General features: G+C 36.8%; 5 protein-coding genes, 1 non-coding gene and 2 pseudogenes across 8 annotated transcripts; 5 read left to right on the top strand and 3 right to left on the bottom strand.

The window, feature by feature from the left end:
• Window positions 1–762: 762 nt before the first annotated feature.
• BNAC09G01830D lies at window positions 763–1,620 on the top strand. Its single transcript, XM_013838604.1, has one exon. It carries the CDS (start codon window positions 763–765, stop codon window positions 1,618–1,620), a length of 858 nt encoding a protein of 285 aa, XP_013694058.1.
• Window positions 1,621–3,152: 1,532 nt separating this feature from the next.
• On the top strand, window positions 3,153–6,882 carry LOC111210001 (annotated as a pseudogene).
• Window positions 6,883–7,170: 288 nt separating this feature from the next.
• Window positions 7,171–7,698, top strand: LOC106427646 (glutathione S-transferase T3-like). The gene has a single exon (XM_013868366.2). The coding sequence runs from the start codon at window positions 7,171–7,173 to the stop codon at window positions 7,696–7,698; it is 528 nt and encodes a 175-aa protein (XP_013723820.2).
• Window positions 7,699–10,744: 3,046 nt separating this feature from the next.
• LOC106396289 (cytochrome P450 81D11) lies at window positions 10,745–13,236 on the top strand. Of its 2 annotated transcripts, none has more exons than XM_048769626.1 (3): window positions 10,745–11,298; window positions 11,748–12,131; window positions 12,507–13,236. In XM_048769626.1, exons 1-3 carry the CDS (start codon window positions 10,798–10,800, stop codon window positions 13,128–13,130), a joined length of 1,509 nt encoding a protein of 502 aa, XP_048625583.1. In that variant the 5' UTR covers window positions 10,745–10,797; the 3' UTR covers window positions 13,131–13,236. The 2 variants fall into 2 exon arrangements, with proteins under 2 accessions (XP_048625583.1, XP_048625584.1); XM_048769627.1 differs by having other exon boundaries at window positions 10,747–11,295; window positions 12,507–13,165.
• A 1,557-nt stretch (window positions 13,237–14,793) lies between these two features.
• Window positions 14,794–17,568, bottom strand: LOC106402094 (V-type proton ATPase subunit d1). The gene is made up of 10 exons (XM_013842748.3): window positions 17,253–17,568; window positions 16,916–17,036; window positions 16,284–16,391; window positions 16,099–16,201; window positions 15,940–16,020; window positions 15,765–15,850; window positions 15,627–15,686; window positions 15,495–15,543; window positions 15,281–15,415; window positions 14,794–15,183 (listed from the first exon to the last, which is right to left on the bottom strand). Exons 1-10 carry the CDS (start codon window positions 17,431–17,433, stop codon window positions 15,052–15,054), a joined length of 1,056 nt encoding a protein of 351 aa, XP_013698202.2. The 5' UTR covers window positions 17,434–17,568; the 3' UTR covers window positions 14,794–15,051.
• A 167-nt stretch (window positions 17,569–17,735) lies between these two features.
• LOC106402095 lies at window positions 17,736–20,813 on the bottom strand (annotated as a pseudogene).
• TRNAA-AGC lies at window positions 20,744–20,816 on the top strand. The gene has a single exon. It is a non-coding gene; the product is annotated as a tRNA-Ala (tRNA).
• Window positions 20,817–21,023: 207 nt separating this feature from the next.
• Window positions 21,024–23,768, bottom strand: LOC106402115 (serine/threonine-protein kinase PBL36). 2 transcript variants are annotated; one of them, XM_013842777.3, is made up of 7 exons: window positions 23,480–23,768; window positions 23,252–23,396; window positions 22,871–23,181; window positions 22,657–22,792; window positions 22,438–22,574; window positions 21,904–22,027; window positions 21,024–21,835 (listed from the first exon to the last, which is right to left on the bottom strand). In XM_013842777.3, the coding sequence occupies exons 2-7, from the start codon at window positions 23,391–23,393 to the stop codon at window positions 21,339–21,341; spliced, it is 1,347 nt and encodes a 448-aa protein (XP_013698231.2). In that variant the 5' UTR covers window positions 23,394–23,396; window positions 23,480–23,768; the 3' UTR covers window positions 21,024–21,338. The 2 variants fall into 2 exon arrangements, with proteins under 2 accessions (XP_013698231.2, XP_022565944.2); XM_022710223.2 differs by having other exon boundaries at window positions 23,252–23,735.
• Window positions 23,769–25,811: the final 2,043 nt, after the last annotated feature.

Genomic DNA, 25,811 nt, shown 5'->3' with positions numbered 1-25,811 from the left:
GGGGTGCTAGGTTAATGGTGCTCTAATGTTGCTCTAAACGCTTCTCACGGCTCTGGCTACATCGTATCCACCCTATATTAGCCTTTGTTTGCATGTCTTGCTCAGATTTCTCACCCTTTGCGCCAGCCTCTCCTTGCATTTGTTTTCCGCATTCCATCTTTAGACACTTTGACATCTTCTTTAGTTTTCTCTTTATTTTTTTAGAATCTTGAGTACCAGTGTTACAAAAAAAAAAAAATCTTGAGTATCAACTTGAACCCCTACTTGCTTCTCTAGTATAGCCCAAAAATTTCATTTTTTTCAGTTTTTTTTACTCTGGATGTTAAACGCCTCTTCTTCCTTATTTTTCATATAATTTTTCCTAATTGATTGAAACACTACTTGCTTTGTTACATAACTAGTTATATATTAATGATCAAAACGACTACATTTGTAAGTCTCTAGACAAACATATATCAATGTGAATGATATGATGAAAACTAAACATTATAAATAACTATCTAGACCGGTTGTCTAAATTAACCAGTAATGACTTGTTAATCTCTTTTTGTCATTCACAAAATTAGCTAGCCAGAAAGACAAAGTCTATTGAAAGTCCATGAATCTCTCTTTTATTTGGGTTGTTTTTTCTTCTGTTCTTGTAACTTATTTATTTTATTATTAGGCGAAATCAAAATGTATAAATACGTTTCAAAGTCCTCAAACCAAAACGCATTTCCTTCATTTTCCATTTTAACTTTTTGCCTTGCCATCAATACAACCATGGCAAGGACTTCTCTGTTGTTATCTTTAGCCTTAGTTCTAGCCATCACCTCCGTCTCGGCTCACCCACCTAATCCCAAGAAAACACAAAAGAACATATGTCCACCTACTTTGGGGGGAATCCAAACCATCCCTTCCAATGAAATCTCCAAGTTCATCGAAGGAAAGGCCAAGTCCGCACCAAACAGCGCTCAGTTCAACGCTTTGTTCTCCATATGCAAAACCTTCAGCAACCAGCTCGCAGCCTTCAAGGTTGCAGGCGTTAGGAACGTGATTCGCGTGGCCTACACCAAATACGCTATGATAGCCAAGGCGATGTTTGCGGCTGAAGCAGCTATTGGTATTGAAGGTTCCCTTGCGGCTAAGCTCGAGAAGAGCTACAACGTTATGGCTGGATGTTTTGTTAAGCTTGAGGAAAAGATTGCTGAGGTCTCGGCCAAGTATAAGTTCAATGCTAACGCTATGATAAGCCAAGGGGATAGGGACAAGATCGACGAATGTTTGATTAACTTGAAGGGTGCCATTACTGTTTTCGTGAAGGTGATCACTGAGTGCACCATGAAGTTCTCTTCCGTGAATCAAATCGGCATCCCTCTTGTTCGCGGCAGCGGCGGCGGTCTCATCGGTGCTTTCACCAAGAACGGCGTCGGTTTTGGCTCTAACTTGATCGGTTTAAGCGGCCACAGCCAAGCTGAAGCTAAGGTTGGAGTTCAAAGTCATGTCGGAGGCAGGAGATTGTTCGGGGGGTTCTTTGACTTGGGAGGATTCGTTAAGTACGATGCGGCGGGTAAGGCAAAGTTCAGAGGAGATGGAGAGTTCAAATCACGGGTCCACCCTAGCAAGAAACACTTAGACTGAGCAAAGACGCATGCATGTTATGTTTATTAACAAACAACAGATGAAGGAGCCATGAGTTTATCTTTTACTACTTTTATCTGTACTAATATGGAGGAGGGAAATGCCATTTGATATTTTAATCTCAATTTGTAATAAAATATCTATATTCCTAATTGAATTAATATAGTATCGCATGTTTTCTTCAATAATTCGTTACCATTGATATTATTAGAACAAAACAAATCCGTTAGCACATATTATTGGTGGTAGACTGGTTAAAGTGATCAATCGTTTTAACATAAGCTAAATTGCAACACCGGAGTCAAGTTTTTTTGCTTGTTCATTGCGTTGTCCTTGCTGCTTGAAAATAATTATTGAATGAATATTTCAAATGTTGAATCCATTAAGTTCTCACTAGAAAGTACTTTGCATATGGAGACTTATTTTGGTAATGTAACCACTTGCCAAGTCTATATAGAGAGACACAAGTAGAGAACAGATTGAGAGAATTTAGACAAGCCATAAACACGCATACGATGTTTCCACCACCGATTCACGTACACATTTTCAATTCACGCATGGTTAGCATGTTTTTCGCACCGTACATGACTTTGCTACTGAAAGCAGCATTAGCGGTGTCAGAGCACCCCACTGGAAGTCTCAAGTTGGAATTCTAAAAATACATATATACAAATGCTAGAACTTTCTATTAAGGGTGTTCTAAATACTTCTAAAGTATCTCACCAATTTAATATTAATATTTTCTTTTAATTTAATTAATTGATTAAAATAGATAAAATGTTATAAATCAAAAAGTGCAAAATGTCAGTGGAGTACCTCAGATAATGTTTGGAGTACATTCCCATAGAATCGATTCACACATTTTTTTCACTTTTATTTTTCTCTTTCTAATTTTTAGCATTTTAATATATTTTAATAGCTAAGAAATTCAGTCACATATCTTCACTGCTGATGTAAGCCCATGGCACCTTCATACCCCATCACGTGAATCACATGCAGGGGCGGACCTACCATGATTAAATATCTGTGGGGTCAAAAAGAGTTTAAGGTGACATTGGTGGGTTTTAAACCTGAGTTGTGGGGGTTCAGTCACTCAACTTTACCGACTCTGCTACCGAAATTTTGACAATTACTTATACAAAACCAACACTTTATCGTATTTTTACGGTGTCAAGTGACCCCACAGGCTATAGTGTGGGTCCGCCCCTGATCACATGTATCATGCTTAAGCATTATTCACATTTCACATTCATCTGTTGGGGAGTTACACCATGTTTACTAGTCTCCTTACACCACCTGCAACAGGGGTTCACGACCAATCCTTATCACAAATACATAGGTTAGTCGTAATATAATAATATTAATTATGTTAATTTACCTAAAGATTGGTCCGTCGGGAAGGAGTTTAAGGAGTTGATCCTTAGCTACGTGGCAACATCTGAGTAGGACGGGCTCGGTTTGTTTTTGGGTTTGGTTTTAAAAAAATGGTCATTCTCGACCGAGATTGAAAAAAAAAAACGAGAGCTCGACGAAAGGCGATATTTTGGCGATTGAAATCGATCGTCTTCACGAAGGTAAATCGAAGCCTAAACCTGTATGTTTGTTCGATTTAGCCTAGTTTTCAACTTGTTTCCTCTCATTTAAGGGTTCGGGAACGGGTTCGAATCGATTAGGGTTTACGATTGAAATTAGGGTTTCAAAAAAATTTGGGGTTAAATCGATTTGGGATTTAGATCCAGTATGGGCGTGTATAGAAAGGGTTTTGACAAGATTTCGGTTTCAATCCGAAGCGGATTTTATCTTATTTCTTATACGGTTTTGAAATGAATTTGGTATCAAACGGAAGAGGATTTTCTCTTCTTTCTTAACGGTTTCAAAACCTTTTAGGTTGATATGTGTTCGCTTTCAATCGGTTCGTCATTTTTAAAAAATCCATATGTTGTTTGCTTCCTTGATTTCGTTGCTCTAACTATGTTCTTGTTATTGAAACCATATGTTGTTATCGGTTTAAGTTATTGTTGTTTTTAACTATGTTCGTTCATCATTTGTCTCAGGTTAACCAAAATGGGACAAGATTACAGCTACTCCCAGCCTTCTTCATCATCAAACTCTCTAGACATGAGCTCCCTTCTTGAAGCAGAAGCTAAGCTGTACGCGGATGAAGCTGAGAGTCCCTACCACTACAAGAAAACACCGGTATTCCGACGACAAATATCGTCGGTATGTCCTCAGAATAACGGTATTCCGAGGACATACCGACGAGAATGGTCGTCGGAAATTTCTCGTCGGAAAGCAAATTTTTCTCGGAATTTCCTCGCAAAATTTCGAGGGAATACCGAGAATTAAAGATTACGAGGACATTCCGAAGAACCATTTCCTAGGACTGGTCGTCGGTATCTCCTCGGATATTTCCGATGGAACGGTCCTCGGAACCATTCCGAGAGAAAAGAGGTATCGGAATATTCCGACGAACTTTGGCCGTCGGAATATTCCGAGGAAGTGTATCCCTCGGGATATTCCGAGGAACTACGGCCGTCGGAATATTCCGAGAAACATTTTCCGTCAGAATATTCCGGGGAAGTGTATCCGTCGGGATATTCCGAGGAGATATGCCCTCGGACTATTCCGAGGAAGTTGTCGTCGGAATATCCCGAAGGGTACACTTCCTCGGAATATTCTCAAAAATAATTTTTTTTTAAAATTAAAAAAATATTTTTTTTTAATTGAAATTCGAAAATATAAAATTAAAATTGAAATAGAAAACGTATTAGATAATATTCAAAGTTGTACATACCAAAATAAAACATTCAGAGTTTTTGAAAAAAAAAAAGAAAGAAACTACGGGAAGTGCTCGTTCGGGTACATCCTCTTCATCATCTCCATCATTTGCTCGTTCTGCTTCCTCATGACAATATGGACATGATAGCCTTCCATGCGTTGTCCATCCAGATAACATACCATATGCGGAAAAATCACTTATTGTCCACATAAGTACTGCCTGCATTTGAAAGCTTTTTTTACATGAAACATCGTATGTTTCAGCACCTTGAGCCCATAGTTGTTGCAACTCATATATTAGTGGCTGAAGAAACACATCTAGTGATCTCTTAGGATGCTCTGGTCCGGGAACGAGAATGGAGAGAAACAAAAACTCTCGTCGTAAACACAAGTTTGGCAGTAAGTTGTATGGTGTAAGAATGACTGGCCATAGAGAATATTGTCTTCCACTCTTGCAGAACGGGCTGAAACCATCAGTACATAATCCAAGGTAGACATTTCTTTTCTCATACGCAAAGTCGGGATATTTTGATTGGAAACGCTTCCACGCTTTTGCATCTGAAGGATGTCTAATCTCACCATTTGTTGAATGCTCCGCATGCCATCTCATTGGTTGCGTTGTGCGTTCAGACTGATACAACCTCTGCAACTTTTCCGTCAAAGACAAATACCACATCCTTTTAAATGGCACTGGAACTCTTCCACTCATATCTTTATAACGAGCCTTTCCACAAAATTTGCATGTAACCCGCTCTTCATCCGCCCTCTAATAAATCATGCAGTTATCGCTGCATTCATCTATTACCTGATACGATAAACCAAGACCAGCTACCAGTTTTTGAACCTCGTAGTATGAACCAGAGACTACATTATCCTCATGTAGAATACCTTTTACAAAATCAGCAATCGCATCCACACAGTCTTCAGCCAAATTATAATCTGTTTTAATGCCTATCAGTCTTGTTGCAGATGATAAAGCTGAATGACCATCTCTACAACTTTCGTACAAGAATTTCTTTCCAACATCCAACATATCATAAAATCTCATAGCTTCTGCATTGGGTAAATCTTCCCCTCTAAAATGATCATTTACCATCTGCTCAGTACCTACACCATAATCTACATCCATTATAATTGGTTCTTCTAACCTAACCGCAGGCTGAGGTTCGCTAGTACTACCATATTCATAATCGGTTTCTCCATGATGATACCAAATTTTATAACTTCGTGTAAACCCATTCAAATATAGATGAGTCCAAACATCCCACTCTTTAATAATATTTCTATTTTTACATTAGAGCAATGACATCTTAACATACCCGTTTCTGCTTCCGGTTGTCGTTGAACTAACCCCATGAATTCAGTTATACCTTGTTGGTATTCTTCCGTAAGAAATCTCGTGTTCGGATCCAAATGAGGTCGATCGATCCAAGAACGATAATAATTTGAAGAAGACATGCTTTTTTCAATCAAATTCGTGTGTAAATATAGTATGTGAGAGGATGAAGAAATGGAGTGAATGAGGAGGTTGGGGGGGTGCGGGTATTTATAGATGAAATGCTACCGACAGTACCGAGGAAATTCTGACGGAATACCGATGGCAGCGGCTCTTTCCTCGGAATTTCTTCGGAATTTTCAAAATCCCCAACGGCTCTCCAACGGCTATAATATATCCTCGGATATTCGTCGGTGTTTTCCGAGGAATATGCTTTCCTCGGTATTTCATCGGTATATTCCGAGAAAATTCCGAGGAAACCCAAATTTTGTTTTTCTCGGAATTTCCTCAGAAATTCGTCGGAATATTCCGAGGATTTCATTTTCCGTCAGAATGTCCGTCAGAATTATAATGTTTTCTTGTAGTGTACTGCAATGCTGAGCCGGATGAGTTCCCACCTCAACGAGAGGCTGATGATGGAATCCCGACGGCATGCTACTGTGGTGCTCAGCCTGTTGTCGAATGCTCTTACACACCTAAAGATCCATACATAAGACATTTCATGTGCGCCAATGTCGATGATGGGGACTGCCACATATGGAAATGGTGGGATGTGGCTTTAATGGAGGAGATGAGTGAGTTTCAGAGACATCTCAGGCAGCTCAAGGATCAAGCTTTTGAGTGTGACCAGAAGCTGCTTAAGCTATAGAAGACCGTGTGTGAGCTAAAGAAGAAATCAGAGACTACAAATGCCTTTGCATTGGCACTTTGTGTAATGGTGTCCGCATTAGTTTTCATAGGTTTGGCTGTTATGTTCCTGAGTGGTAAGTATCTGTCTTGTGCTTTTGGTTGTTGTTCATTCTACTTAGTAAAACTTTTGATTGTTTGATCTAATGTTTTTGTAGGAAGAACTTCAAAGAAGTAAACCAGACTGTCATAAAGCTCGAGAGCGTCTAGTACTACCTCATACTCTCTTTTCTTTGAATAATTAAAAACATATATGTTAGTTGTAGTTGGTCTTGCGTAAATGCTTTAGTTGTAGTTGTTTAATTAAAAATAAAACCTGAAAAAGATGTTAGTCGTAGTTGACTGCGTAAATGCTAGGTGTTTGGTTTCTACCTTCCTACCGCCTCAGAGTTGATTGTTTTAAATGTTTTTGTACTTTACAAATGGGTATTAGTCTGATTTGATTGGTGTTCAATGCAACTAGTTAGCTTTCTACCTTCCTAACTGCTCGGTTTTTAAAAATTAAATGCAACTAGTTAGGTCTCATAGTTTAAGGGCGTCTACTTAAGTCTATGTGTTGCTATTAGAGTGACACATGCCAATCTATTAAGATGGAAAATGACACTAGTTATATGAACCTACTGTTTAGTCAATCTCAGACTCCAGTGGACCTTGATTCACCTGAAACTTTTTGGTTCGGTAGCCAAGGTCCTAGTGAGTCAGTTGTCGAGCCTGTTGTCGAGTCTGCTGTCGAGTCTGGTGTCAGGAGGAAGTGGTCTCCGAAGGAGGATAAGATCCTTATTGGTGCTTGGCTTAACACCAGTAAGGATCTCGTCGTCAGCAATGAGCAGAAAGCTGGTGCTTTCTGGAAGCGGATTGTAGATTACTACAACGCAAGCCCGCAGCTGGTTGGGACAGTACCGAGAGAGGTTACCTCTTGCAAGCAGAGGTGGGGTAGGATCAACACTGACGTATCCAAGTTCGCTGGATGCTTTGACGCGGCTCTGAGGGAGCAGAGAAGTGGCCAAAATGATGATGATGTGATGAAAGCTGCCTTAGACATCTTCTTCAGTAATAACGAGTACAAGTTCTCCATGGATCACTGCTGGAGGGAGCTTAGGCATGACCAGAAATGGTGATCTTCCTATGGGCCTAAGGACGGTGGAAAGGAAAAGCGCAAAAAAGTGTTGGAGGTTGATAGAGAAGAAGAGCAAGTCGGAGAACCAGAGGGTAGACCTCCCGGGGTAAAGGCTACCAAAGCTGGTAGTAAGAAGAAGAAAAGTGGTAGAGAGGAGGAGTTAGGAAAGCTTCAGAGGGTTTTAGAAGTCAAAGAAAAACTCTTTAGAGCTAAGATTCTTGATTGTTTACTCGCGAAAAAGAGCCTTTAACTGAGATGGAAACAAGTCTTAAAATGAAACTAATGTCTGAAATGCTTTGATGTCTTAATCCTGTTTGAGGTATTGTTTATGTTTTCAGTACCATTTTGCTTTTGAACTTTACTAACCGTTGTCTTAATTGATGTCAGGTATATCTGAGTAGGCATGTGAAGGAAGTCACAGGTGCATTTGGCGGTCTGTAGCTCATGTGAAGGAAGTCACGGGTTCTTTTCTCTCACTTTATGTATTATAAGTAGTACTCAATGTAGTCTTTAGCTATGTATCTCGGAGATGTTGTTTCCTTTTTCCTCAAAACTTGTTTCCTCTTGTTTAAATCTTGCCTCCCAAAATAGTGTTTCTCGGAGAGGTTGTAATATTTTGCTTGCCTGTACTTGTAATCGGATCGTACTACTATTAGAACCACTTCTGTTTAGGTAATATTCTGATTATGTTTTGAACTTGTGTATCCTCTTGTTTAGTTGAAACTACACTTAGTTTTAAAACTTAGATAAGGTAGATGTTACAATTTCAAAAAAAATGTTAGTTTTAAAACTTATATAAGGGAGATGTTACAATTTCAAACAAATTGGAAATAAGATGATTGAAAAATGTATTTTATGAACTAATACCATATGAGATTAAAATTTGGTAAATTTTTAAGATCTTTTACCCAAAAAAGCAAATGAAAATTGCAAGTAAGATGAAAAGGTAATGAGAAAATGAATATCCTTTTTTAAATTTGGTAAATTTTTAAGATCTATAACCAAAAAAAAATGAAAATTGCAATAAGATGACAATGTAATGAGAAAATGAATATTCTTTTTTAAATTTGGTAAATTTTTATGATCTATAACCCAAAAAATATTTTTTTTGAAAAAACTCAACTAAATGTTTTGTTTTAAAAAGAGGGAAACCTAAAATGTCATCATCTTCATCCGATGGACTTGAAAAAAGAGTAGACGAACTTTTCGACGAAATCGTTGAAGATACATACAACGACATCGTGGAGGCCGAAACCATACCGCAAAGGACACGTGCTTATGTAGAACGACACCGCGAAGGAGGAGAGGCCTGCTTATGGAATGACTACTTTAGCGAAGATGCGACATTCTCGTCTCATTTATTCAGACATCGTTTCCGCATGAATAAGGAATTATTCTTGCGTCTTGTTCATGGCCTATCAGACTGCTTTCCATTCTTTTAGCAAAGAAGAGATGCAACCGGGAGGTTCGGTCTTTCTGCACTACAAAAATGTACGGCAGCAATTCGTCTGCTTGCTTATGGTACTGCGGCTGACACGGTTGACGAATAGCTCCGACTTGGTGAGACCACAGCACTTTCGTGTTTACATAATTTAACTGACGGAATTATACAGTTATTTGGAGATGAGTATCTACGACGACCCACACCGGAGGATCTTCAACGACTACTCGATATTGGAGAGAAACGCTGGTTTCGTGGGATGGTCGGGAGCATTGACTGTATGCATTGGGAGTGGAAAAATTGCCCAACCGCTTGGAAAGGACAAAACGCACATGGATCAGAAAAACAGACAATTGTTTTAGAGGCTGTAGCTTCACACGATCTTTGGATATGACACACTTTCTTCGGTTCTCCAGGTACCTTAAACGATATTAATGTCCTCGATCGGTCTCCTGTTTTTGATGACATTTTAGAAGGTCGAGCTCTGAGGGTAAAGTACATGGTCAATAGACACATGTATAAGTTGGCGTACTACTTCACAGACGGTATATATCCAAAATGGTCAATATTTATCCAATCTATCACCCTCCCTCAAACTCCTCAACAAGAGTTATTTGCTAAAGTTCAAGAAACAACCCGAAAAGATGTGGAGAGGGCTTTTGGAGTATTGCAAGCTCAATTTGCGATAGTGAGAAACCCGGTAAAAACATTGGATAAAGAAAAGATATGGAAGATTATGAGAGCATGTATCATACTACACAATATGATAGTCGAAGATGAACGGGATGGATACACTCGTATCGATATATCTGAATTTGAAGAAGGAGACGTCACCAGAAGTTCACAGGTGGAAACCTAGAAGCCTACAAATCTGAATAATATGTTTCCCAATCGGAATGATCTTCGTGATAGGCAGATGCATGACCAATTGAAAAATGATCTAATTCAAAATATTTGGAACAAATTTGGTGATGAAGATTAATAATTGTTGTATTTTTATTTTTAATTATTGTATTTTTAAATTTAATTATGCAATAAAATTGATAAATTAAAAATTTACTTAAAAAAAAAATTATTCTAAAGACTTCAAGTCGGAAATCACCATTGTAGAAAAAAAAAGTTTGATAAAAAAATCCTAAGGATTCTTCGGGGGAATCCACCATCGTGGATGCTCTTATCCATCTTGAATTTCCCCTTGGTTTTAAACCCTAATAAATTAACACAACGTCAAATCATCTAGGTACTATGCAAAAGCTCATGCAACATGCTGATTTAGGTTAACGATAGTCCAATCTTCCTATACGATCCAAATGTCAATAGTATAAGAAGAGCAATGTGTTGTGACATATGCAATGACTTTAAACACATCACATACTAGTTAGCACGTGTCATGTGCTTATGTTACGGCCACATCGCATGAGTTCATATCAGTTCTCCCTGGGAGAACTCTGTGGAAAACAATGTATAGTAAGCAGTGACATCATCAGAACTCTTATCCTCTTATTTTACTTTTTGTATCTCGATTCACGAAGCTTATTTACGCAACTAATTGAGACATAATATTATATTTTATTACTTCATTGTCTCACTATATAACCAGCTTAACCACAACATGTTTTTAACTTATTTAACAAATAAAGAAAAAACAACAACTCAATAATGGAAACTTTTTACCTGATCGTATCTCTCTCCCTATTCTTCCTCTCTCTTAAACTCTTGCTCGGAAAACGGCGGCGCAAACTAAACCTACCGCCTAGTCCAACTCGGCCATTTCCAGTCATTGGACATTTTCACCTCCTAAAGCTGCCGCTACACCGTAGATTTCTCTCTATCTCTAAATCACTAGACGGCGGCTCTATTTTCTCTCTCCGCCTCGGCACTCGCCTCGTTCTTGTTGTGTCTTCTCACTCCGTCGCTGAGGAATGCTTCACCAAGAACGACATCGTTTTAGCTAACCGGCCAGAGTTTATTGTCGGGAAACACATCGGATACAACTCAACCACTATGGCTGGTGCGGCTTATGGCGACAGTTGGCGGAATCTCCGTCGAGTTGGTTCCATTGAGATCTTCTCTTCTCTTAGGCTCAATAGCTTCTTATCTATCCGTCAAGACGAGATCCAACGGCTGATATTCTCTCTATCGAAACACTCTCATCAACGAGTATGTGCCATTGCATTGAGTTCCAGTTTAGAGAAATAAAATATTTACATTTTTCAAAATATTTTTTTTTTTCAAATTATAAACGAGTTTTCTAAAAAATATTTTAGGCTCCGCTTACAAAGTTTGTTAGACTTTCTAAAATTAATGCATTTACTTCTAAACCACCTAATAATTATAATAAATAATATAAATTTATTTTTATAAAATATGATAATTTATATATTCTATAATAAATAATATGAAAATTAAATAAGTTATTTATAAACTGCATACCTAATATATTAAACTGCATATTTTATAATTCGTGAGTGTTTAGGTCCTAACAATCTAGACTCATCTCAATATTATCATCCGCTTAATAGGCTTTCTTAAATATCGATATAAACAAATACTTTAGTATATTTAAAAAAAAAAAACTGAACTATTTGAATGTAATCATTATATCTTAGGAGTTTGCAAAGGTGGAGCTGAGACCATTGTTTATGAGCTTGACTATCAACAACATCCTTAGGATGGTCGCGGGAAAGCGATTTTACGGCGATAGAACAGAGAACGACGACGAGGCAAGACACGTTAGGCAGTTGATTGCGGAGGTGGTTGTTAGTGGCGGCGCTGGAAACGCCGCGGACTATTTCCCGATCCTTCGTTGGATAACGAACTATGAGAAACAAGTGAAAGAGCTAGCGGGTCGGGTTGACGGGTTTTTGCAAAGTCTTGTGGATGAGAAACGTGAGGAGAAAGAAAAGGGCAACAGCATGATTGATCATTTGCTTTCCCTCCAAGAAACTCAGCCTGGTTACTACACTGATGTCATCACCAAAGGAATCATTCTTGTAAGTAATTAATGACACATCAAAATAGTAAATTTGATTAAGAGGTTACCAAAAGTTATTACCTCGACTAAAAGAATAGTTAGTGTTTTGACACACGCTTATACACCACCTACTTTAAAAAAAAAAACGGTTTAGAAAAATCATTTTGGTTATGACCGATTTTCGATCTATACATGTTGATTTTTAGAACAATGCAAAAAATACACAGATAACAAATCAAACGTCACAAGATTGAATGGTGTTTGGAATAAAACTAAACATGTTATGGTTTCAAACTTAGACGGATTACTAGTTTTGGTCCAAAACCTCTTAGTAATTCATAAAAGATTGATTAATGGTTTATTGTATTTTATAACTGAATTTTAATTTGGATAGGTAATGATACTTGCCGGGACTGATACGTCAGCAGGAACGTTAGAATGGGCGATGTCGAACTTGTTGAACCATCCAGAAGTATTGAAAAAGGCAAAGACCGAAATCGACGAGCAAATCGGTTTAGACCGGTTAATAGAGGAACAAGACATTGTCAAACTTCCTTATCTCCAGAACATTATGTCAGAGACTTTAAGGCTTTATCCCGTTGCTCCAATGCTCCTCCCTCACTTGGCATCAGAAGATTGCATGGTGGCAGGGTACGATGTCCCACGAGGCGCAATTTTACTTGTGAACGTATGGGCCATTCATAGAGACCCGGATATGTGGGAAGAGCCAGAAAAGTTTAAGCCAGAGAGGTTTGAGAAGGAAGGAGAGGATAAGAAGTTGATGTCATTTGGGATTGGACGAAGGGCTTGTCCTGGATCAGGGCTAGCTCAGAGGCTTGTGACTTTGGCTCTCGGTTCGTTGGTGCAATGTTTCGAATGGGAGAGAGTGGGAGAAGGATATGTGGACATGAAGGAAACTGAAAAGGGAACCATCATGCGTAAAGCTACACCGTTGGAAGCTATGTGTAGAACTCGTCCCATTGTCCATAAGATTTTAGATGCTTCTTCTTGTACATAAATATCATCTTCAGAACCTTGTTATACATTATATCTTCTCTGCTGATATTATAAAAATGTAATAGATTGACTTGGGAAATTTTGTTCAAATCAGACTTTTAATAAAATCTACATTTCCGTTTAGAAAAATAAAAAAACTTTTGAAAATTTTGAATTAAACTCTTTCAAGTGTTATAATCTATATTATTAAAAGAGAAGTACCCATTTGAAAATGTTCTTACTTCATTGATTAAACTCTCTATTTTTTTCCTTGTCTTTTTCAGTTGCATTTTTGAAATATCCTAAAATGAATAAAACTGCCTAATTTATTACTTGTCTTTTCAGTTACATTAATGAAATATGCTTAAATGAATTTAAACTTCCTATTTTATTGTTTGTCTTTTTCAGTTACCTTAATGAAATCTATAATATTAAAAGAGAAGTATCCATTTGAAAATGTTCTTACTTCATTAATTAAACTCCCTATTTTTTGCTTGTCTTTTTCAGTTGCATTTATGCAATATCCTAAAACGAATAAAATTGCCTAATTTATTACTTGTCTTTTCAGTTACATTAATGAAATATGCTTAAATGAATTTAAACTTCATATTTTATTGTTTGACTTTTTCAGTTACCTTAATGAAATATCCTTAAATAAATTTGGACATAATGTCATTTAATCAACAAAAAAAACTCATGAGTTATCCTTACGTGCATAATTTTAATAAAGAAGATTTAAAAAAACGTGCATCATTAAAATGTTACCTAAAACATACATCACTAATATATAACATGCATCAATAAAACTAGAATTTGACTCACACAATTGTACGGATATTATTTTCAGCTGATTAAATTTAAAAATATTTATTTATTCAAAAAAATATTTAAGAATGGCTATGTTTTTAAAAATTATATGGTATTATTTGCTCATAACTCATTTGTCATTTGCTAAATTGTTAGAAATAAAATTTTAGCATAATATAACTCAGTTGTCATTTGCTAAATTTATGGTTTTTATTTATATTTTTTTATTATTTAATTATAATATTTTCATTTTATATTTGAAAGAGAAATGAATTTTCTTTCAAACAATATTTTTGTAAATGTATTTTTTTTAAAAATAATCAATTTAAATTGTTATTATCATTGAATATAATTATTTTTGACATAATTTGAGTTTTCGTTTACATCAAAACTTATCATATTTTAGGATAATTTTAATTTAAAATGTAATTTTCATATTTTTCAAACAAATTCTAAAAATATTTTTTAAATATTTTGTTATAAGTTTTAAAAAAATATTGAGTTGCATTTCAAATAAAAAGGTAAAGATATTAAAAATATTCTAATTAAAATATGTAAAATTTAATATAGTTTTAAGGAAATTGTCAAAATAAAAAAAAATTACACATAAAAAGAATCATGATTTTTGTTAACTGGGCGGATCATTATTTATATGATATCGCAAACGAAAAAAAAAATTATGTTTTTACAATTATTTAATTAACCATGTATACTCATTTTTTTTAATATGATATCACACATTCGTAAAAAAAAATAGATAGTTTAAAATGTAAAAAAAAATATTTACTTAATGAATATAATATGAATGAATTTTGCAAATACATCATTTAATAGAATAAATAATTAAAAACTGAAAATTCATATCCGCGCTCAGGATCTAGTAAAATATTATAAAACAAACATAAATAGTTTATATTATTACAAGAGTTTATTGGCAATAAACCAAGCAAGACAGGGCAAAAAAAATAAAAAATAAATAGGAGAGATTCTTCTTATTTGAGTAAATGTAGATTGTACATCAGATTTCTCTGGTAAACCGGAGCATTGAAAAAAAAAACCAAAACTGGTTCTTCCTTCTTATTCTCCAGTTTTTAAAGACACATTTCAATATGTGTCTCTCAACTTCTTCCCAGACCTCAGAACATGTAAACAACACTGTCGTGGATCCTCGACTTCTGATTCTGCGCAACACATTCCGATATCCACATCAAGTTCCTGATCTCCTGCTCCCTCAACCTCATGTAAGCAAAGAACACCGCGTAATGGAACTGCAATACTCAGGTTTGAACAAACCATTCTTTTAGTATTAGGCATGATCTTCAATGTATTACACCCTGAACTCAAGAAACGTATATGGAAACAAACCTGCTGCTCAAAGGCTAAGCAAAGCCTTCGTACTTCTTCTTCATAAAACGCCTTGTCCAGCATCTGGCTCTCTCCGTAAGACATCTTTGAGAATATTGCTTGGTAAGGGGGGTACTTCTCCATCACACCACGAACCTATTAATGAATGACAATAGGATTCATTATTGATGTAACATTTAACATATTTATTATAATATATTAGCTTCATGTTTACCTGATCTATGTCTTCACAGATAGCTAGCTCCTCGTGTCCATATGGATAGCTGCAGAAGCAAAAAAAGAGAAACTGCTCTAGAGTTCTATGCAAACATTGAATGGGACTATCCTTTGGATCTAGAATTCTTACAGGAAACCAAAGTTAGAGTACAGTTTCTTCCTGTCTTCTCTTGTAAGCTCAGTGCCAATGCTTCATGGAAAGAAAACCAAGTTTCAGCGCCTTTATAAAGAAAGTAGCAGAACAATGGTAACATCAGTAATTAATTACCTATTGATGGTGATGTTGACAGCTCTTCTATCAGCTTCGAATGCCAGAAGGTCAGACATTATCTCTGCGGTCGCCCCACCAAGTTTCTATTTCGGATACACAGCCAAAACGGGTTATAGCTTGTATAGTTAGATTATGAAATATTGTGAAAACAGATTCAGGAATTGACTAGCACCTGACAGAACTTGTAAAAATCCTCAAGGTATGCTTTGTAGAGCGTGTTCCTCATAATCTCTATGTTCATGTCATCCAAATCCTGAAAACGATGAAACGAATTTTCATAATTAACCAATGTATCCAGTAACTAGGATAGTAAAATGTTTCAGCTATGTACCTCTGATGTCAAGCACTCCGAGAAATAAGGAGCAAGAGGAGTATCCACAAGCACCAACCTATAGAGCTCCCTCATGTTCTGAGCAACTGCCAATGTGGCAATGCTGTAAAATAGAAATCATGAGAAAAAAAAATTAAAAGGATCTAAAAGAGGTATAGAAGATCCAAAAGGTCAAGGCGGAGTACCTATCAAACATGCCTAAAGGGTGACATTTCTCGATCAACTCTTGAACATCTCTCTCGTGCAAAGTTCCAGTAACAATCAGCACGACATTGTCAATCATGTGGCCGTATCTGCATTACAATATCAAAAGTACTCAGTATCTCAAATACCAGCGTCATTTAGAAGATAGATATACACTAAACTTAATCCAGGAAAAAAAGAAAGAAAGAAAAGCACGGTAACAGTAAAAAGCTACAACAAAATAATTAAAACTCTTTGCTTTCATTATAACACTTCACTGCACTCTCTTTAAAGATGGAGCTTCACAAAAGTTACCAAACCTTACACGCTATGATGTACACTGGACATAGCGAAAAGAAACATTCGCCTTTGACTCCCAATTTTTTTAACGTTGGTTAATAAAAAATTTATATACGTTGGTTATTTAGTAATCAGTTCGTAATTGTTTCAAAACCCCGTAAATTTCAGAATCGGCCCTATCAACACAAGTTTAATGGTTAATATGTATATATTACCCGGCCCCCAAATTGATAAAAATATGTGTATTAATCATTTAGTACTTAGTTCGTAATTGTTTCAAAGCCCCGTAAATCTCAGGACCAGCCCTACGCAGCACCATCCGTATCTGAGTTACCTGATGTACTCCAAGAAGGTTGACATAGGCTCAGTAGCTTGGCAAAGCATATGCTTATAGTCATCAACAAGTTTGAGTGTACACTTCTCCACGATCGTTGTGGTATGCAGAGGTGACGGTTCTGCATCCAAAAATAAAACGAAACAGAAAAGTCAAAGTCAACTAACCAAAATTCATAACGGCGTTAAGGAAACTACAACAATGAAGTTCAGACACAAACTAACTGTCCAATTTCAAACAAAAGAACATTTGTCTGTCTTTGTACGAATAATAAAATTCATTACACAACTGATGTCACATTCTAAGAGATCACGGGATCATAGGGGGGAAAACGCACCGTTTTGGAGGTAAGAGCCGTACTTGGTGGCGGAGAGGTGCATCTTGATGTCGTCGAGGTTTTCACACTGGCAGAGATTGTTGTAATCGGCGGTGGTGAGAAGACCAGCACGGTGGCCTCTCACGATCGCCTCCAAGTATCCGCCGTGGATGTTGAACGTGAGCGCCTCGAATCCGTACATGCTTCTCTTCCGGAGATATTTCAGATCTCGGAGATTGATGGTAGAGATCTGTAGGGAAAATATTGAAGCAGAGAGATCGACGTGGGGGAAGATAGCTTTGAATTTGATTGGTTTGTTTGCAATCTTGGCCTTGGCACGTTGAATTACGATTTAATCCTTAGCAATATATAAAATTTATCTTTGTGAAACAAGAAAAAAATCTAAAAAATCTTAAACGGATGAAGTATTTTATTGACTAAAAATGTAAAAGTATTTGGAAATGATATAAAATATTTGATGTTGATTATAACATATAGCAAAACTTTAAAACTCAAAAGCTTTTATTACTGTGAACTGAGATTGTGACAAACCAAGTTAAATAGCCATTGCAAGATACCTTGTGCCCATTCCAATCGGTGTCTCTTCATCACCTCCTTCCCAGAAAGGTGCTTCACCATCTCCAACAAGCCTCCAATATCCAGACCTCAAGGATTCAGCCTGCTCATCATCACAGCTCTGTAGCAGCTCATCAACTCTGAAGTTTATCCCAAGAGAACCCAAGAACTGAGACTGAGTCATAGGTCCATGAACCAACACATTTTCTGCAAAAATGTAAGTTAACTCTCTATTATTACAACGAACGAGCAGTGAGTATAGGCACAAACCTGAAGCTTCCTCAGCAGTGTTGTATCGAAGGAAAATCAACATAAGCACTTAGATCAGCAGACCCTGGATCATCCAGTATGTTGACGAACTTGTGTTTTCTAATAGCCTTAAAGACATAATGCAAAAGACAAAGAATTGTTACATATTCAGACGCCAAGACTTTACAAAAGCATGCTTAGGACACAAACCTGAAGACTGTCTGAAACGAGTCCATCCATGCCATTATAAGTGCTCCACCTCCATCAGAGCCTATTCTCTTGGCCATTTCTTGAGTCAAATCCATTGATTTGGGGCTGATCTCGACGTGCTCAAGCTTCTCTCTTTCCTCAGGTGTAGCCCACGTGCAACGTTTCATGAGATATAAGGATGCAGGTGTAGGGTGTGGGGATAGAACAAAGCGGAACCTATAAAACCAACAATGCATCGATTAGTTTGAAGGTTTCTAAGCAAATCTCACTAATGAGATATGTATACTTACTGTGAATCTTCTCCTACATCAACCATTTTCTCAAACCAGCCACGAGGAGATTTCTGCAGTGAGACCACATGAGATACACATACTAAACTCAAAGGGGTAACTATATTGCAATGTAATTTCTAGTATTCTAAAAATCGGTCTAGACATGGATTTTTAAAAAATCTGATTTATGCAACTCAAACCAGTTTAAACTGTTCTAAATAGGTTAAACACAATTTAAATCCGTTTAAATCAATATGTCTAAATCTCTTAAATCAAACAATAATGTACTTCAAAACCACAAATTTGTCTAATTTTTATTTTTGGTATATCTAATTTTATAATTCATCAAAATATTATTTTGTAACTAAACCTAAAAACGAAAAATATCTAATATAAATGTAAAATATATAAAACATAAATCAACAATTCGTCTAGGCCCTAAATAATCAGCCATGCTAATACTCTACTAGACTAGTTACCGCCTATCGGTAATTTCTATATATAAAAATGAAGCATGACACCAACAGTAACCTGAAACTGATGAACTGGAAGAGCATCATAAAACTCATGAGCTATGATTATTGTTGGTACTGTCATGAAAGCAAAAGAGAAAACAAGAGATACCCTGAGAAAACTATGCAGGAGCATCACTGCTTTGAATGCATATGAGAGTAAATGTAATAAGTTCATGCATACCTCCTGAAGGTACCTCTTCAAGAGTAGCGTGCCAGTGCACAGGTGTCCCAGCTAGCGAACTGATAGCTTTCTTCTCCGAACTACTTTCATCTGTGCATTTCAGGTTCTGGCGCTGAAGCTTCTGCAGCGCAGGACTGCATTCCACCAAGTGTATATGCAATGAATCCGTGAACTCTCTAAACTTTGATGTACCCTAAAAATGAAAAGTCCACCAGAGACAGGAGTGAAATAAGTTTTTACAGAATTAGAGAAATCTCAAGGATGTAGCACAAGAGCATAGTATACATACACGAAGGAGATCAACCATGAGTGTTCCTCGACCTGGACCTAGCTCAATGAGTTTGACCCTCTCTGGCCTTCCCATTTGCTCCCACAGACACACAGTCCAAACACCAATCATCTATCATCCACAACAACCGAGTAAGTAAGTCAGTCACAAAACACAAATCCACAACTCCTAGAGACAAGAAACGGTACCTCGCCGAACATCTGGCTTACTTCAGGAGAAGTAATGAAATCACCTTGAGTTCCAAACACATCACGGTTCATGTAATATCCTGATTGAGGATTAGTCAGCACCTCCTCCATGTACTCCGCCACTGAGATTGGTCCACCCCGAAACTGTGATTGCATACCAATTTGATCAAACTTCAGACAGATCACAAGATCAACAATAACCAAAAAAAAAAAAAAGTTTGATTTTTTCTATTACCGAACTCATAAACTTTATCAAACTTCAGACAGATCACAAGATTAACAATAACAAAATAAAGTTCTGATTTTTCTATTACCAAACTCAACAACAACTAATAGTTTCGATTTTTTTGTTCTATTACCAAACTCATATATTTGATCAAAATTCAGACAGAACACAAGCTCAACAATAACAACAACAACAAAAAAAAGTTTCGATTTTTCTATTACCAAACTGATAAATTTGATCAAACTTCAAACAGAACACAAAATCATCATCAACAACAACAACAAAAGTTTCGATTTTTCAATTACCAAGGACAAAATGTACGAAGCTAAGGTACCTTGATGACGCTCTTGAGGTGCTTGACGAGCTCCGAGTCCGGTGCGGGTTCATGAGAGTGGTCTAATCTTCCAACAACAATCAGACTCTAAAACTTGTCAAAATGAATCTTACTAAAAGAGTGTTGAGATGAAACACGTACCGAGAGGATTGAAGAGATCAGAACGGTCGACGGAGATGGTTTTTCCGGCGACGGCATTTGCCTCTTCGACATGTTCAACGGTGCTACTCTCCGAGCGAGGTGGATCAGGCGAAGAGGACAATGACGAGAACGGTGATGGAGAGGATTTTGAGAAGAAGGGAGTCTTGCAAGAGAGAAGACGGCGTGAGGATGTTTGCGTCAGTAATCTTCTCAGCATCGTTGCAACTCAAAATCTGCAGACTCCGACATACCACAGTTCCGGACACGGAAGTGCAAAGAAGAAGAAACATTATTGACGATTAGAATTATAATATTAAATTTAAACAGTAAAGGGGATGTAGCTCAGATGGTAGAGCGCTCGCTTAGCATGCGAGAGGTACGGGGATCGATACCCCGCATCTCCATTCTAATTTTTTTTTTCTTCTTTTTGTTTACAATTATACTTATGCTTTGTCTTCCTTCCACAGAGATTCTAGATCTCTAATCAACGCCTCTCAAGTCTCAACCATAGCATTCTATTTGAATTTATTTACTTAAAAGTTTAAGAACCTACTATTATGATTTATCCATTATTCGAAAATCTATAAATGGATTTTTATATTTTAACCAAGTTAAAGAAAATTTTCAGTGCGTAGCATATGACATTACATAAAGCTTTTACAAACAACAGGTTCACTTTACACTCTTGACCTTTACATTTCTACACAATACAAAGTCACATCAAAATCTTTAGACCTTCAGGACCAAAGATATCTTCTCGAGTCCCACCAACTCAAAGAAACAAAAACAAGGATCCCAACATTCCAAAACTTCCCAAGCTTCACTTTCCACAGAACCATCTCTTTTGCAACAGGAAGCTGGAAGATGATCCAACCGGTCCAGACATGAATAAAAACTAACTCCTATACTCTGAGTCATGGCTCTTATTATCCCTTAGGCTTTGGTGACTGACGAGCATACCGATAAGGCGAAGAACCTTGAGGCAAGTTTAAGCTAGACAAACTCCTCAAAGGCACTCCATTCCTCGACACAAACCCTCCACCTCCTTGTGTTCTCACACCGTTCTTCCCAACCGGCTGCATAGTTTGGAAAGAAGAAGACGAGCTAGCAAAGTCTTTAAGACTCGGTAACGGCTTTAAGGCTTCGACCACTTCACTCATCTTTGGTCTAGCTTTGCAGTCTCGGTTCAGACACTGCGCCGCTACTTGTGTGGCCTTCTGAGCACCTTTGATCGAGTAGTGACCCTCAAGGCGAGGATCTAACAGTCTGTAAAACCTCTTCTTGTCTAAAAGATGAGGTCTCGCACATTCTACCAAGTTTTGTTCACCGTTGGGACGGCTTTTATCCACTGCTCTTCGTCCAGTTAGTATCTCAAGTAACACTACTCCAAAGCTGTATACATCACTCTTCGTCGACAAATGTCCTGAAGTTAAAAATTGAAATTAGTAAGTCTAGTAACTAAACAAACCAATAATAAGATAACTCACTCACCAGTCATTACATACTCAGGAGCTGCATAACCATATGTTCCCATGACTCTGGTTGATACATGTGATTTTTTCTCATCTGGAGCATCTTTAGCAAGTCCAAAATCAGAGAGCTTTGCGTTATATTCCTGAAATAGAAACATTTGCTCCTACTATAAATAACCAATGTTCAAGAAATCGCTAGGCGGTAACCATGTGCTTTGTAGGGGACTAGCGAACTAGGCGGATTATTTAGGGTCTTGTCAAAGCCTAGGCGTTAAAAAATTATTGAATTATTATATAAGATTTTAGTTTTTGGATTTTATTATAAAATTATTTTGATGAATTATCAAATTAGATTAATACAAAACAAAAGAAATTAGACAAATTTTTGGATTTGTATTGACATTATTATTCGATTTAACATATTTAGACTAATTTAGATCGGTTTAAACTGATTTGAATCGTTTATGCTTCGGCTAAGACCGATTTGCCGACTAGACCAATTTTTAGAACCATAATAGAGAGGCTAAATAAAGCTCTTATGCTTCAGACATACCGCGTCTAGTAAGATGTTAGATGTTTTGAAATCGCGGTAAATGACAGGCTTCTCAGCTTCCTCATGAAGAAAGGCAAGACCATTAGCTGCACCGACCGCGATTTTCATTCTCACAGACCAAGGGAGAGGTAATGTCCCTGAAAACAAAAAGATAACAATGAAACAAGAATCTTCAAGCCAAATAAAACAAGATCAGCAGCGGTTTTGTGGTTTACATACTTCTGAAAAGATGATTCTCCAAACTCCCTCTAGGCATAAACTCGTAAACAAGCAGCCTTTGATCATCTTCCATGCAATATCCCACCAGTTTAACCAAGCTTGGGTGAACAAGGTTTCCAAGAAAGTTAATCTCAGCCTGCCCACATGAATAGCAAAACAATCAAATAATAGACTGTAACCATCATAATCAAGGTAATGAGATTGTTTGCATTACCAGCCACTCCTTGTGGCCTTGAAGGCCATCCGGGTTCAGCGTTTTGACTGCTACTGTTAGACCAGTTCCAGGCTTGACGGGCGCGGTTCCGTTTTCCTCAATCCATCCTTTGAAAACGCATCCGAACCCACCTTCACCGAGAAGAGACTCTGGTCTGAAGTTCCTAGTGGCTAACTTGAGGTCGTTAAACATGAAGATCCTCAGCTTGGATGAATACTTCAGTTCCCCACTGATTAGTGGTGTTGTGGAACCGTTGTTATCCGGACAGCTAGGTGGATCACCTTCACGCTTCTCAATAACAGTCTTAGGTTCTGCAGCAATAGGTACAAAACAAATCAGGAGGAATCTTTGTCAACAAACTTGAAGAAAGATTATTATTACCAACAAGTGTGGAACTATCAACTTTTGATCTGGAAGAGATGCAGCTAAACATGAGCTTGATTCTGAACCAAAACCCATTCTTCTTTTTACTCAGCACCTTCCCCTTTTCAGGTTTAACAGAGTCTTGCCCTGTACCCATCATCTCCTAATCAAGACAAGTCTCTCACTTTAGAATATATATCAAATTATCTGATCACATCCAGACAACAACAGCAACCTCGGTCATACCCAGAAGATGGTATTAACAGAAAGTCGGAAACCCAACTCTCTCGAAGTGGAAAGTTTGATCCTTTAAGGAAAGATCCAAGTGATAATTAGATCATGAAAGCCCAGTTCAGTCGAAGTGAATTTGAGCTCTTTGAGTTAGGGAAGAAGAAGAGATGATAAGACAAAAAGATGTGAGTGAAAGTTTTAGACAAAAGTGCTGATCTTTTTTGCGTGCGAGAGGCTAGAGAGGTGGATACAGAGCAACGAAAGGGCATCTTGAGCAGAGAAAAGAGAAAGAGAGAGAGAGAGAGATACTGGAAGTGGTCAGAAACGGGCAGGTCGGGCAGCTTGGGTGAAAAAGAGAGAGAGAGAGAGGAGGCAAATTGGTCAGCTTGGGCAGCAAACAAGTAGTACGCGTACATAAACTCAAATAATTAAGGTTAATTTTATTTTAATAATTAAGGTTAACTGTATACAACCATAAAAAAAAAACTTTTTGTGTAGCTTAAAACTTTCTATAACCTATAGACCCCATACCTTAATCTCCTCTAATATTTGAAAAGAAATTCAAACAAAATGTCCGATAATCTAAGAAAACAAGTGATGATAAGATTTAGTTTTACCACTTATTTATTCTTTAGAATTTAGAAAGGTTAAGATATGATAGATTAATCAAGTATGTTGATAACTTTCTTTACTCGTGTCCAGATTCTTAAACAGGATTAATCATTTAATATTTTTTTAATATGAAACTATTTATAAAAAGTAATAATTGAGTAAATAATTAAAAAACAAGACGAAAAGGTAGACTTTTTATTAGTTTTGGGGAGATAGTTATGCGAACGTTGTTGACAAAAAGAAAAGGTTATTATTATGCTAACGTTACATCTAGAAGAATATAAGCTTTTTTATTACACTCCCGTGACACGGTTCCACGTGGAAATATCTGGGGTGTCCAGCTATAATGGATAAACGGTAGGCAACTAAAATTGATGGGATTACTGGTGGGTTTTGTCTTTTTGACTCTTGGTTCAGACCAATGAATCTAATCCTCGCTTTTACTGTTTTCCTTTTCTGAAAAGAAACGCTTTTAAGAGTGACCATAGAGTCACCGGAGAAAATGGTAATATGCGGCGAAAACACACGAGGACCGATGGTGAGGTCGCAGAGTTGCAGCCGCCAATAGAAAATATATCTTTACATGTACGATTTAAGTTTAATAATTAAGAGAATCTATCGTTTACAATCTTTAGAGCATTATATACGTATGTTGGATTCGAATCTAAGTAAGAACTATGATATCAATACCTTTTAGTGTATGGTCTTTATACTAAGTTAGATGGTAGGAAAGTTGTGTCCTCGAGAAGCTTATAATTAGTAAGACTGCGGAATTGTATTAGATCTTTTCATTTAAGAACTACGCTAATAACTTTTATAAAACTTTACATTAAATATTATATTCCTTTAAATATAGAGCTTTCGGTCTTGCTTTACAGGAGAGTGCCGATTGGTCTAACGCTAATGATCCTAAGGAAACATCAAGAACGAAAAAAAGTAGAATGGAGATGCGGCGTATCGATCCCCGCACCTCTCGCATGCTTAGCGAGCGCTGTACCATCTGAGCTACATCCCCTTTGTTTCTTCATTATTTTATACTCTACTTAAACTTTAACATTCGTCTTCAAACCTTATAAATTTCATGAATGATGCAAATGTAATAAATAACTAGGTAATAACTCGCGTCTTGCTCGGAATATGATTATTATTTTCGTTATTTTTAATAAAAACACATTAAATCTCTCTGGATATCGGTTCGGTTTTAGGTTATTTTTTTGTTTTTAATTTCCTAAAATATAACTATTATTTTAAATTAATATTTATTTTGGTTTATTCGGTTAGAATGTTTGATTTTTTTAATTTTTTTCGGTAAAAACCAAAAATTACGATTTTTATTTTATTTTCATGTTATAAATTTTAGATATTCATCATGTCGAACCAATAGTTTCATATCATAATTTGTAAACGGATAATAGTTCAAGAAAAAAAAAGAAAATTATTATGACAAATCATTTCAGTATAATTTGGTCGGTAGTTAAAAGAATCATCAATGAAAAAAATATTTCAACTTCCAATGAGAAAGGTCTCACTGTAAGTTCTTTAGTTACAACTCTATCCAGGAAACAAAACATCTGTTGAGATTGAACCTTTGATTAAATACTACAAAAGAAGAATACGAAGAGTAGCCTAGAAGAAGCTACAAAGGAATGGAAGAAGAAGAATGAAGAAGTAGAAGAAGAAGCTTGGAACGCAAGAAACGGAGGAAGAAGAAGCGTGAAGAGCAAGAAAGGAAGAA

Source organism: Brassica napus, chromosome C9 (assembly GCF_020379485.1).
Source record: "Brassica napus cultivar Da-Ae chromosome C9, Da-Ae, whole genome shotgun sequence".
Lineage (NCBI taxonomy): Eukaryota > Viridiplantae > Streptophyta > Magnoliopsida > Brassicales > Brassicaceae > Brassica > Brassica napus.
The sequence above is the reverse complement of the archived record's forward strand: the minus strand, read 5'-3'. Positions and strand labels throughout refer to the sequence as shown.

Excerpts from the sequence above, each read along its gene's own strand:
- BNAC09G01830D (XM_013838604.1), top strand. The coding sequence starts at position 763 with ATGGCAAGGACTTCTCTGTTGTTATCTTTAGCCTTAGTTCTAGCCATC.
- LOC106427646 (XM_013868366.2), top strand. The coding sequence starts at position 7,171 with ATGGAAAATGACACTAGTTATATGAACCTACTGTTTAGTCAATCTCAG.
- LOC106396289 (XM_048769626.1), top strand. The coding sequence starts at position 10,798 with ATGGAAACTTTTTACCTGATCGTATCTCTCTCCCTATTCTTCCTCTCT. Across the intron at positions 11,299-11,747 it reads CGAAACACTCTCATCAACGA|GAGTTTGCAAAGGTGGAGCT; the intron begins GTATGTGCCATT and ends ATTATATCTTAG. Across the intron at positions 12,132-12,506 it reads TCACCAAAGGAATCATTCTT|GTAATGATACTTGCCGGGAC; the intron begins GTAAGTAATTAA and ends TAATTTGGATAG.
- LOC106402094 (XM_013842748.3), bottom strand. The coding sequence starts at position 17,433 with ATGTACGGATTCGAGGCGCTCACGTTCAACATCCACGGCGGATACTTG. Across the intron at positions 17,037-17,252 it reads CGGCTCTTACCTCCAAAACG|AACCGTCACCTCTGCATACC; the intron begins GTGCGTTTTCCC and ends TTTTGGATGCAG. Across the intron at positions 16,202-16,283 it reads CCTTTAGGCATGTTTGATAG|CATTGCCACATTGGCAGTTG; the intron begins GTACTCCGCCTT and ends TCTATTTTACAG.
- LOC106402115 (XM_013842777.3), bottom strand. The coding sequence starts at position 23,393 with ATGATGGGTACAGGGCAAGACTCTGTTAAACCTGAAAAGGGGAAGGTG. Across the intron at positions 23,182-23,251 it reads TGATAGTTCCACACTTGTTG|AACCTAAGACTGTTATTGAG; the intron begins GTAATAATAATC and ends CTATTGCTGCAG. Across the intron at positions 21,836-21,903 it reads TCCTGAGTATGTAATGACTG|GACATTTGTCGACGAAGAGT; the intron begins GTGAGTGAGTTA and ends TTTTAACTTCAG.